Source organism: Ceratotherium simum, chromosome 15 (genome assembly GCF_057802395.1).
Source record: "Ceratotherium simum simum isolate JZ-2026a chromosome 15, ASM5780239v1, whole genome shotgun sequence".
Taxonomy (NCBI): Eukaryota; Metazoa; Chordata; class Mammalia; order Perissodactyla; family Rhinocerotidae; genus Ceratotherium; species Ceratotherium simum.
Genome location: NC_141914.1, coordinates 53,294,716 through 53,307,218, shown reverse-complemented (window position 1 = coordinate 53,307,218; position 12,503 = coordinate 53,294,716). Strand labels below are relative to the sequence as shown.

At 37.1% G+C, this 12,503-nt stretch overlaps 1 protein-coding gene across 1 annotated transcript in view; it reads right to left on the bottom strand.

The window, feature by feature from the left end:
• The window catches only part of WDR49 (WD repeat domain 49), a 144,485-nt gene that overhangs the window by 36,882 nt on the left and 95,100 nt on the right, over window positions 1-12,503 (bottom strand). Inside the window, 3 exon segments of the mRNA XM_087440075.1 lie at window positions 987-1,085; window positions 3,165-3,295; window positions 4,811-4,815. Coding sequence (XP_087296201.1) covers window positions 987-1,085; window positions 3,165-3,295; window positions 4,811-4,815 — 235 coding nt within the window.

Below are 12,503 nucleotides of genomic sequence, written 5' to 3'. Positions count from 1 at the left end.
GCTTTTCTTTCATATCTAACTCTCTGTGTATTTAATTGTAACCACAATTAACTTTGCTATAAGAACAAGTTGGCGCTCTCCTGAAGGCCAGTGTAGAAGGAGGGGCAGAATTCTACCCTCTTCCTGGAGGGTTCAGATGAAGCCTAATGGTTAGCTCTTTGTACATAAAACAGGTCAGAGCTTTGTGCCTGCAGCCAAGTAAGCCCTAAATCTCTTAAGTTGGTTTTGTTACTTTTAACGAATAAGTCCTTCAGCTTTTCACAAAAAAAGCTTTATCTGGTGACCAGTCCTTTCTTAGGGTCCAAGTCAGCTTCTGTGAGTTTATCCAATTGAGACAGCAGAATCTTGCTGGGCTATGAGGAATGACATATTCCTTACCCAAATAAATTAGTCTAAGGAGAACCTTTAGTATCTAAGGAAACTAAAATAAAATGTGAAAGGCAATTGTCAAGACATTTTGCTTAAGTATAAAATATTCATGTCCTCTGCTAAACTCTCATAAAATACAGTATACTCCCATCTAATGCTCCTCACAGGTTTCTAAGTCAAGAGATAATTTAAGATTTCCAGGTGGCATAATATTTACCACAAGCCCTAGATTGAGCCTGAGAAGCCTGTCAAGTGAACACGAGTTTCCATTTTCCCACCAAGGGGCACCCAAGGTTCACTCAAAGGCAATTTGGCAAGGTTTATTGGCAAAAACTAAACTGGATAAAAATGAGAGGCCTGCTCCCTGTTATCAGTAATTCAGAAACGCTGATGTAGCATAAAGAGAAGAAACGGCAGGCCAAGGAGAATCTGCTAAGCCAAGTAAATCTCAGGGTTCTTTTTAGGCACTTTGACAAGACACCGTTATCACTAATCCCTTGCGCTTATAGCCAATCATCTATAATTTAGGAGCAAGCTGCATCAGGCATACACATCAACAACCAGGCCTACTGTGGTTGCACTCAGCCACATTATGTTACTTTCAAACTTGCACTCACCCGATTTTGATTTTAGCAGCCTCTGGTAATCAGGGTGAAGGACATAGTAAGCATTTTCTGTGCTATTGTTCCACAGAACAATTTCTCCATCATAACTCCCTACATGAGCCAGGATGGAGAACATAAATTGCCAAAATGTTAGAAAATATGAGCAAAAGCAATGAGAAGAAGTCATTATTGTAATATCTCACATGGAATGTGGCACGTAGTAGGTACTCTATATATTTCTGGAGACATGAATGAATAATAACTAGTATTTTTATTAAACTTTAGAACTTACAATCTTCACACCACACATGCATTAGGTGTGACAAAAATTGCTGTTATAGCTTTTTATTTTATAGTAATAAAACATTCCGAATAAGGGCTTTGCAATTAAACAACTTGAGTTTGAGTCCTGATTCTGCCACCTACTAGCTACGTAACCTTGGGCAAGTTAAGTCTATGTGATGCCACAATTTCTGTACCTATAAACCTGGGTTAAAAATTGTATTTATCTCATAGGGTTGTTATGAAGAATGAAAAGTACATATTCTAAGTACCGAAAAAGTGTTAATAATAATTATGATACTTTTTTATTGTTGAAGGAGGCCAGGCCAATCCAGTCCTTCTAGGTTTGTTTCCCACATCTCTTGAGTGTGTGTGTGTATGTGGGTGAGTGTGTGCTTTTCATTTCCTCCCTCTTATATTCTTTGCTGAATACTGCTTTCTCCAATCCTAAAATTTTCCCTACGGAAAGTTCTCCCCAACTGCTCTCACAGAGAACATAGAAAAGTCCACATAGTGAGGTTAAGTTTGACCCAGCCTGTCTTGGGGAGGAGAATGCATGCCCAGTCCGCTGCTCTCAGCAGCTCAGTGAGGAAGCTCCCTACTGAGCAAAGTGTCAGTGTGAAGTGGGGAGCAGGAGAGAAGAGCTGAGTTTGAGTGGGATGTACAGACGGTGCCTTTCTTGGGATTTAGAGAGAGAAGAGAGTAACACATACTGAACTCTGTATTGTCCTGGAGAGAACAACCTGTGTAACTCACAAATTGGCCAAGGATGATGGATTTCCATGGATTAGCTGTCTGTGGGAGCATCCCTCTTCTATGATTTTGAAATGTTATGCTTGCAAAGTGCTTGACCAAACATTTTCACAGAAGACTGATGGAGTCAGAATGAATGAAGAGATTATCTATTCACCAATTACAATGGTATTTTATGACACTTTCAGAATAACAACCACACAGCCTTATAGTTCATCTCCATCACATTTCAGTATGTGATACTCCCTGCAGGGGTAGACTTCCAGCAGCTATAAAGCAAATTCAATCACAGCGTTGCCCTACCGGAAAGTAATCAGGTAAGTCCTAAAAACAGTGGAACTTTAAGTGTAGAAGGAGCAGTAAACTTCATCTTGTAACACCTCCTAGATGTCTTGGCTCTTTTCCTGTAAGTTTTTATTCTTCTTAATTGATGACATTTTTGGTTCTATAAAAAAATGTAGGCTGTCAAAATATGGACTTGATAATTTCATGGTGCAATCTGTCTTTATAAATTGTTTTCTTTGGCCAGAAATGAGACAGCAATTTCTGATCCTCTTTAATATGTCACATCAAAGCATGCCCATGGATCCTTTTAAGACCTTGGATTTGTAGATATTTTGTGAGGCCAGTCTTTAACCAACATTACTTAGACTAAATTGTGCCAAAGGGTCACTATGTTCCCATGATGAAACATCTGAGTGCCACAGAAGTGTGATTTGTACCCAACAGTTCTGATGCCACTCCTGGAAATAGGACACTAAAAATAAAAGCTAGCATTTACTGATGAGCTTACTGTGTGCCGAGCACTGTATTAAGCCCTTACACAGATTATCTTATTTAATCTTCACTATAAACCAAGATAATGTTATACTATTATTAGTCAGAAAAAATTATGATTTAGAGTTTAAATAACGATCAATATCATGCAGTGGCAAGTGGGGAAACCAGGATCTGAAGTCAGGCAGCCAGGCTCAGAAGCTGCTGGTCATAGCCACTAGAATATTGCTCTAGAAATAAGCACCAAGAGCAGCTTTAAGTGTAAGGACTGCTTCAAGAAATCTATTCATTTTCCAGTTGAGAAAAGGCTCTTTAAAAGTGAGTGAGGAAAAGAAACCAAATTTTCACCACTGATTGTCAAATGAATATTCAATTAACCTGTAGCAAGAGTTTGTGGAGGTAAAAATGCAGCACACAGGATATCGTCTTGGTGCTGTATTCCTCCTTTCCATTCTTCAGGCTGGATGAAAAATTGATTGAAGTTCTGAAGTCGAAATGTAGTAATAGCCCTAATAAAAAAGATACAGAATCTAGCTGTGAATCTAAAAGTGATATGGATATTGAGTAGCCATCATCCACTTGGGGTGGTGTAATTTGAGAGGTCTAAAAGACAATGCTACCCAAAATTTTAGCCCCACATGTCATCCATAATACTGTGCTTCCCACACTAAAATTTCTTTTGGATTCTCTCACTGAATTCTCTGGCAAATTATGAATATTAAGTATTAGAAGGTTAATTATCCTTTCACAATCATTAACACCAAACATGTATGCATTTATCAGATTAATTATCCATCACCAAGACCCTAAAGCAAAGTTTCCCCATATGGGTAACAGGGAACCACTAATTGCTTTGTGACAGTAGCAATAAAAAATGGGATGGGTCTGTGAACACATAATATTTGGTAGTTTGAACGAAATTAATAAGGCTTATTTTCATCAGAGCGGCCAGGACATTTAACATGTTAACATTCCCTGTGGCATTTCTCAGACTTACTTGACCACAGAGTCCCTTCTCATTAACCATCTTGAAGACTACCATTTGTGGAACACACTTGGAAAATGTTGCTCCAAAGGAATGGTACGCAGGACAGATACATTTTGAACAGAAATAATCATTTAAAAAATGTCAGTATCTTAGGGCACTTCTGGTGGATTTGAGGACAGGCCAAGATGGGCAGGGAATAAAATGCAAGGTGCCTAGTGAGGAAGGGAGGATTGTAAAAATTAAATTGTAGGGGCATCAATACCACCCTGTTTTCACTTGATGATTTGAGCTCTGGCTACCAGCCTATGCTAAGCCTGTGTCTCCTTCCAGGGCCACACACGTCTCAAGTGAGTATTTGTAACCACAGGTACAGTGTCTTCACCCTCACTCTCTCTTCACCTCCCTGAAATTTTGCTTCTATTTGCACCACTCTGAAGGTCTCCCAATTGCCTTATCAATGTAACTCCTCACTCTGATGGATGCCGCCTTCTCTTCCTCCTGGAAACTTTTGTTTCTAGTATGTCCTGCTTCTCTTCCCGCCTCCCTGATCTTTCATTCTCTATTCTCTAGTTTCCTTTCCCTTCGTTCTCTCCCTCATTTGAATATGTACTTTCTTACTGTCATTCTTGCACTCCATTCTCTTAGCTCAAAAGGGCTTGTTCAGGGATTTTGCATACTATCATAAGTTCCAATCTCACTTCTATACAAATGGCTCTTAAATTTATGTTCATGCATAATTTTTTCCAGTGTTGAGTAGTTCTTTCTTGGCAGTTGACAGTTCCATATAATGTTCCCATCAGCAACATATCAAAAATCCAAACTTGGGGGGCCAGCCTGGTGGCGTAGTGGTTAAATTTGCGTGCTCCACTTCAGTGGCCCAGGGTTCACAGGTTCGGATCCCGGGCATGGACCTAGGCATCGTTTATCAAGCCATGCTGTGGCAGGTGTCCCACACATAAAATAGAGGGAGATGGGTACAGATGTTAGCTCAGGGCCAATCTTCTTCACACACACAAAAAAAATCCGCATTTGCCACCTTCCCTCCACACTAGGCCTCCCTAAATTCCCTAATTTGGCTAATAGACCAGCATTTGAGTCTCCCACATATCTTTCTCTTCCCCAGTCAAATCAAATACTTAGATTCCACTTCTGTGATATGTTACATATTCATTCCTTCCTTTTTATTTTAAACAGCCAATGACAGCTTCCTAGTTCAGTGCTCATTATCTCATGGTTGAACAATTTTAACAACCTCTTAACCAATTTCACTGCCTCTAGTCCACCCACTTCTGCTACAGTCTTCATCCTGCTACTAGATTAATCATTCCAGTCTGGGGCTCTTCATATACATTCGTTATACAAGCATTTCCTGTTTTCTACATGGAAGTCCCCATTCATGGTGCTGCAGGGGATAAAGCCATGAGCACAAAATGACAAAAATGCAAAGTGAAATGTGGTAAGTGCCAAGGAAATACTGATCAACTGCCTGGAAGTCCAAGTGTAGAAATCACAGAAGGCTGAGTTCAGGGGTCATATTTGAGCTGGACCATAATAGATGGGTAAGATTTGGAAGAGGAAGGCACTCTAGGCAGAGAAAACAGCATGGTCAAAGGTAAGGCTAATGCCCTGTTAAGAAACATTTACTAGTTTTCCATTTCCTACATGACAAAATTCAACTGTGTAGGCCTGTTATTCAAGACCCAATAATACTTGAGTCCAATCTACTTTTTGAGAATTATTGCTCTCTACTCTTCTATTCTTGCTTTTCAATGTAAAATGTGAATATTCAACTAAATATCTGATAGGACTACTGGAAGCCACAGGGTAAGTATGGTGCACCTTCCTAAGTGTTAATTTTACTCAAGGAGGTGGGGGAAAATATTTTTATATTAACATAAGGATAGATGAATTAATGCAATAGAATGCAAAATTCACCTGATTTTAAGGGTAGGATACAAGGTTTCAAATAAATTTCTTGGTTGCAGGTGCTGTTCTGAACTGTGAGGGGTATTCAGGGGCTGTTTCCAAAGCACGTCTTATTGTTCAACCCAAACAATATTCTTATTGCTCTCTGAGCACCCTTCACATTTCCAGCTGCTTTGCTTTCATTCCTGGTGTGCTGTTCCCTCCCTCTATGGATTTCCTTTCACACACAGACCCGCATCTATCTAGCCACATACCCATTCGCTAAGGCCCCTCTTATTCTGATAGGTTTCCTTCATAACTAGAGTCGAAAGAAATATTTCTTCTTCTGACTTCACACATCAGTCACATTTTACTTATAACATTTAACAAATATTATATAGCCTCTGCTTTTCTGCTAGATTGTAAGTTCTCAGAAACCAGAGATCTTGTCTTATTCTGCAGCCCCACAGTAGCAAGCATAGTGACTTACACATATTGACTATTCAATAAACATTTGTCAAATGAATGAATAAAAAATTCTCTGTTTGAACACTCTTTGACATCAGTATTAGAGGGATCTTTTCAAATTCCATGTCTATTCGGACAAGGGAAACAAAAGAAAAAATAAACAAGTGGGACTTCATCAGACTAAAGCACTTCTGCAAGGCAAAGTGAACCAGGATCAAAACGAAAAGACAACCCACTAGGGTTGGGAGAAGATATTTGCAAATCACATATCTGACAAGGGGTTAATTTCCATAACATATAAAGAATTCACACACTGAACAACAAAATAACAAATAACCTGATCAAAAAATGGGCAGAGGATATGAACAGACATTTTTCCAAGGAAGATACACAGATGGCCAATAGGCATGTGAAAAGATGTTCAACATCACTAATCATCAGGGAAATGCAAATCAAAACTACACTAAGATATCATCTTATACCCATGAGAATGGTTATAATCACTGAGACAAAAAATAACAAATATTGGAGAGGATGTGGAGAAAAGGGAACCCTCATTCACTGCTGGTAGGAATGCAAACTGGTGCAGCCTCTATGGAAAACAGTATGGAGATTCCTCAAAAAATTAAAAATAGAAATACCTTGTGATCCAGCTATCCCACTTCTGTGTATTTATCCAAAGAACTTGAAATCAACAATCCAAAGAGGCTTATACACCCCTATGTTCATTGCAGCATTATTCACTACAGCCAAGACATGGAAGCAACCCAAATGTCCATCGACAGATGATTGGATAAAGAAGATGTGGTATATATACAATGGAATGCTATTCAGCTATAAAAAAAGACAAAATCGTCCTATTTGCAACAACATGGATGGACCTGGAGGGTATTATGTTAAGTGAAATAAGGCAGACAGAGAATGACAAACACTGTATAACTTCACTCATATGTGGAATATAAACTAACACACGGACAGAGAGAATGGTTTGGTGGTTACCAGGAGGAAGGGAGTTGGGGGGTGGGCACAAGAGGTGAAGGGGCACATTTATATGGTGACTGACAAATAATAATGTACAACTGGAATCTCACAAAGTTATAAACTATTATGACATCAATAAAAAATTTTTTATTTTTAATTCTCTGCTCAAATGTCACCTCCTCAAGTAACCCTTCCCTGATCACCTTAGCTCAAGACTCTCCCTTGAGTCTCCCATCCCTCACTCTACAAAATTTTTCTTTATTACATTTTCATCAAGTGATATGATCTATATTTATTTGTCTGTTTATTTTCTGTCTTTTCTGTCATAAATGAGCTCTAGGAGAGCAAGGACTTAGTTTTTTCCCTCTGCATCAGTAGTGCCTAGAACAGTACCCAGCACATAATAGCCATTTAATAAATATTTGCTGAATCAATGTATGAATTATTCTATTTTTAAATCAATTTTAATATTAATGTTCTTTTTAATAATATTAATATGAGGCTTAGAAAGATAAGACAATATAAAAGTAATTTGCAGTTCTGAAATTATAGTTAATTTCATAATAGCTTTACATGTATATATTTTTAATTTTCTCTTTACCTGTTGGTAAGTTTGGTTGAAGAGATTGCCCTTTAGGAAGAGAGATTGTGGGGTAGGAATGAGAAATAGGAGATCAATCCTATATCTCTTCTATTATCTCTCAGCCAAAATTCAATGTTAAATGTCTTTTCACCAAAATACCCATATTAACTAGATACATGTAGAGAGAACCACCCAAAGGCGCAAGATGTTTTTCATAAGATGGTGTAAAAAAATAGCCCTTCTGTTATTTGACCTTGTGTATCAAAATGTTGAGAAACTAATTAGCTGACACCTTTCCCTTAAAACCTAACTTGAAACTTTCATTTGAAAAGACAGTTATCCTTAAAATGCCTTCAGAATCCACACTGTATTTCTTACTTTGTCCCTTTCAAAGATAACTTTTTTTTAAGTTTTCACTTTTGCCAAGAGTAAAATTAAAGTGCAGAATGAGCCAATTTTAAGGCCATTTTAGGCGTCTGAGAGATTCATTCTTTCTGACACTGAAGGAGTTTACTAGTTCCATTCCACATCTCACATTTGAAATCCTGAGAGTTCTGCTACTGAGTCATTGTGTCATCTTGTGAAGATAATGTTGTCTCTAATTCAGAATTTAGACACACTGACCAATTCCATGAGAACAAAATTAGTTTACCTGTCAAGTGCAAAAAAATAAGAAAAAAATTTTTTAAAACAACCTCTTTAAGGGTGAATGAACTAGGAAAATAACTTTTACCAAAACTTATCATGTAGAAACTGTCATGGAGAGAACAAAAGAACACAATCAACTCTTTGTTCCCTCAGAGGTTAAATGTTCATGGGTGGTTAGTCCAATTATCATAAGAACCTGTCCTGATTTTATCCATTGCTTTTTAGGTTTAAAGGGGTATCTCAAAGGCAGAGAGTGAGTTCAATATAAATCAGTTCTCTTTTATTCTTTTCCTAAAATTTTTGAAGTCAAATTTGGACACTGAAACCATCACAAAATTAGATTCGAGGGTTATTTGTGAATTTCAAACATACCCAGCCCCTCCTGCCCTGCAATATGGTTATTTAGTATAAGTCACAACTTTGGAAATTTTCATTTTGATTCTTATCCTAACAGTAGAAACCAACTGAGTCACATAGGATTATAGTTCCTTAGTAAGGCAATTATTAAGAATTTAATATCTTGTGATAGATAAGTTTTATTGTTGAGGAATTTCAAATCCCTAATCTCATTTCACTTAAAAATACTTTGAGAAATCAAATTAAATCAGCAGCTATTATTGAGCACCTATTTTTTACAGAGCTCTGTGAAGGATGCTACTGTCAATAATAGTTTCAGAATCGTTTGAAATTATATGAAACATTTCCTTTTTTAGTATTTGTATAAGTCTGGATATTTTACAGAGATAAAACTTTCACAAACAGAGGTTTCTCTTTTAACAGAAAGGAGAGAAATAAAGTGAGGGAAACTAAGAGACTGAGTTGTAAGTATAAAATCATAGAATTTTAGGGCAGGATAAAATCTTAAACTATTATGATCATTTATTTGGTTTTACCAGAGCTATACATATCACATGACTACTTTAAACAAATGCAAAGATAATTGATCATTTATTCATTTGATTTTACCAACGTAAATATGGCCAGGCCTTAAACCAGGTATTTTTTAATTGACTATATGTCAGTTCACAACTTTGTTTCCAAGTATATTTTGCTCAAAATAAGAAATGTGTTTTAGAAGTTCTTCCTTTTTTTGGACAGAAATATTCTCTAGATATGAATGATGGTATTTCTAAATATCCAATACGGGCTCTCTAATTCCGGTTTTGCTCAGGACCATTTCACAGCAGCATTTACCATATCCTGCCTTGTATGTATTGACTCCCCATTTAGAATGCGACACCCTTGAGAGCAGGAATCATGCTTCTTCACATTCAGTCCATCATATTTCCTAACTCAATGCTTTCCATCTAGCTGCAGTTTAAAAATATTTGTGGAAAGGAAAGGGAAAAAATAATGGCAAGCTAAAACTTTGAGGTATTGTTAAGTTGATAATACTTTTGTTATGTGTTTCTTCAAATGCACAAACTGATTAATCAGCTTTGACTGATATAACTAACCTACTCAATCAAATTATTTGTTTAAAAGGGTATAGTTGTTCCCCAGTGATTTAATGACTCAGGGATGGTGGAAAGAACATGGACTTTGGCATAAAATTCTCACTCAGCTGTCTCCCAGCTTTGTAACCTTGGCCAGGCCACCCCACCTCTTCAAGCCTTGTTTCCTCCCTCGTAAAAGGGGATTGATAAAGCTTAGCTTTCTGGTTTATTGTGAAGTGAGAATAGATTTGAATATCTGCTCGGCTTGCCTCTTATTTGAAGTGTGACCATGGGTAATAAATCTCTCTAATCCTTAGCTTCCCTGTCTATTCAATAAACATTAATTAAGTCATTCAACAAATATCATTGAACATCTAATTAGCACCAGATGCAATATATATATATGTACTATATATATATGCTTATTATATGCTGTATATATGCTTATTAGATATTTGTTGAATGTATGTAAATATATATATACACACACACATATATATATTCTGATGTTAAATACAGTGCAGGGAGCTAGAGAGCACAACGACTAAAATGGGGCCTATTTCTATCCCGGGAGTAAAGAGAGATGTCCTGGTGGAGAAGATGTATGAATGAGACTTGAAATAGGAATAAACATTAGCCACATGAAAACTGTTTGGAGAGATGTTTCTAGACAAGCGGAGGAAATAAAGGCATGGGAGTGTGAAACAGTGTGTTTGTATGAGAACACCCTGACAGCAGGTTGCTACTTGAGTTTAGAATGTACACAAGAATGGGTGAGAATGAAGAAACTAAGAATAGGTCCAGGCCAGAAGGAGCCTAGATTTATTTTATAGACACTCTGAAAGGTGTTAAACAAGGAAGTAACATGATAGAACGCATTGTAGAAAGAAATCATTGTGGCAAAAATGTGCAGAATCTATTTAAGGGGTAAGAGGGGGGCATTACTAGAGGAAAGGGCAAATTAGAAGGCTGTGGCATTCATCCCGGTAGAAATGATGCTCTGAATTATACATTTGTAGTAGTAATGGGAACAGATTTGAGAAATATTTGGAACATAAAATTGATAAGACTTAGTGACTACTTGGTTGTGAAGTTGAGTGAGAAGGAAAAACTGAGGTGGATATCCGGGTCTCTGGCTGTTAACTGAAGCCCCAGATCTAAGAGAAGAAGCGGTTTTTCGGGAAGGGAATAAGTAATAAATTCAGTTTAGAATATGTTGAATTTGAGATTGCAGTCAGACACGACCAGCAAACAAGTGGATAAGGGAGCTTGGGGAGATAAGAGCTGAAGCTAGAGATTTGCGATATCCACAAAATACTGCCTACCTTCCAAGATGAAGCTAAGAATTTAAGTTACATAATGTATATAAAGTGCCTAATGTTGGAAAGCACCATAAATAAAATAAATCAGATAGCATATTTAGGTACTTCACTCAATAAATGTAATTTCTACTCTACCCAGGGCAAAAGTATCAAACCAATCTCTTTATTTAGATAGAGCCTGAAGTTAAAGATACGATGTAACTTAAACAGCCTCCCTCTGGGTTTTAAAGCAAGCTTAATAAGCTGACTGTCCATCTTCCAGTTATTTCTTCTCTAATCACTGAACTGTTAAGGAGTTGGCTTAATGGGCCCTCTTTCCCCAGCTATAACTTAACAGTTGACCTCTCCTATTGCCTCTTGTTAAATGCCTCCTGGTGAGAAGGACCCTGCAAAGATCCTGTGATATCCAGCCTAACATAAGGCCTCTAATTTAGGAATTATAACTTTTAAATCCTCCAAAATAAAAGTGAAATAATGTAACTGGGAATGGATTCATTCAACTTTCAATTCCAACTAAGAGATCCAAGTCCTGACGACCTTGTGGAAGATGGAAAAGATGGGGGAAGATGGGAAGAGTGATAATTTTTCCTCCTCTCATTTCCATCTCCCCCCCAAGATTATAGAAGTGACCACCCACCAGTATAGAGCAGAACATCGAGTCTTCCTTTAAACTACATTTAGATGACTCTAGACATCTAATCTTTAAAAATTTTCCACTGTAAGCAATTTAAAAGAACCATATATTTGATACTAGTTTCTAACTATGGATATCTAAAAAATATAGTTAAGAAAATGGTATCTCCAAAGTTTTGACCTACATTGATTAATTTTTAAAATTCTTTTCTGCTACGTTGAAAATTTAAGTTGGATCAGCTATATACCACACATCTACCCTGCCGTGATATTAGGGAACTAAACCTATTTGTGGCCATGGCCTAAATATAGAGAGCATTAAGCAGTAGTCTGTTGGAGTAGTTAGGAGTTGTGAATGGGTCATGATTGCTCAGGGATGTGAAGAAGCCTCATTTTTCAAAGGGGAGGATGATTGAATTAGTTCTTAATATCAAGTAGGAAACTCTGGTCTATACTTTCTTTCCTTATGGTCAAAAACCCCTGAAAACTCAGCTGTGTGTGGCACTATGTTTTCTAGTCTGGATGTGTACATTTGCATTAGAAGAAAAGCCTTTCACATAATTGATAAAAGCCCCTAAATATATACTGCTAGTTTTCTAGGCATAAAATTTGATTTAATCCTAGCTTCAAACCATTAAGATCATAATTCTATAGTGAATAATGTTGGGCAAACTACCTATTAGAGCAATATTTTGTGAACTGTTGAATTTATGCACAATATATTTTCAAAACATATCAGATTTTAATTTTTCT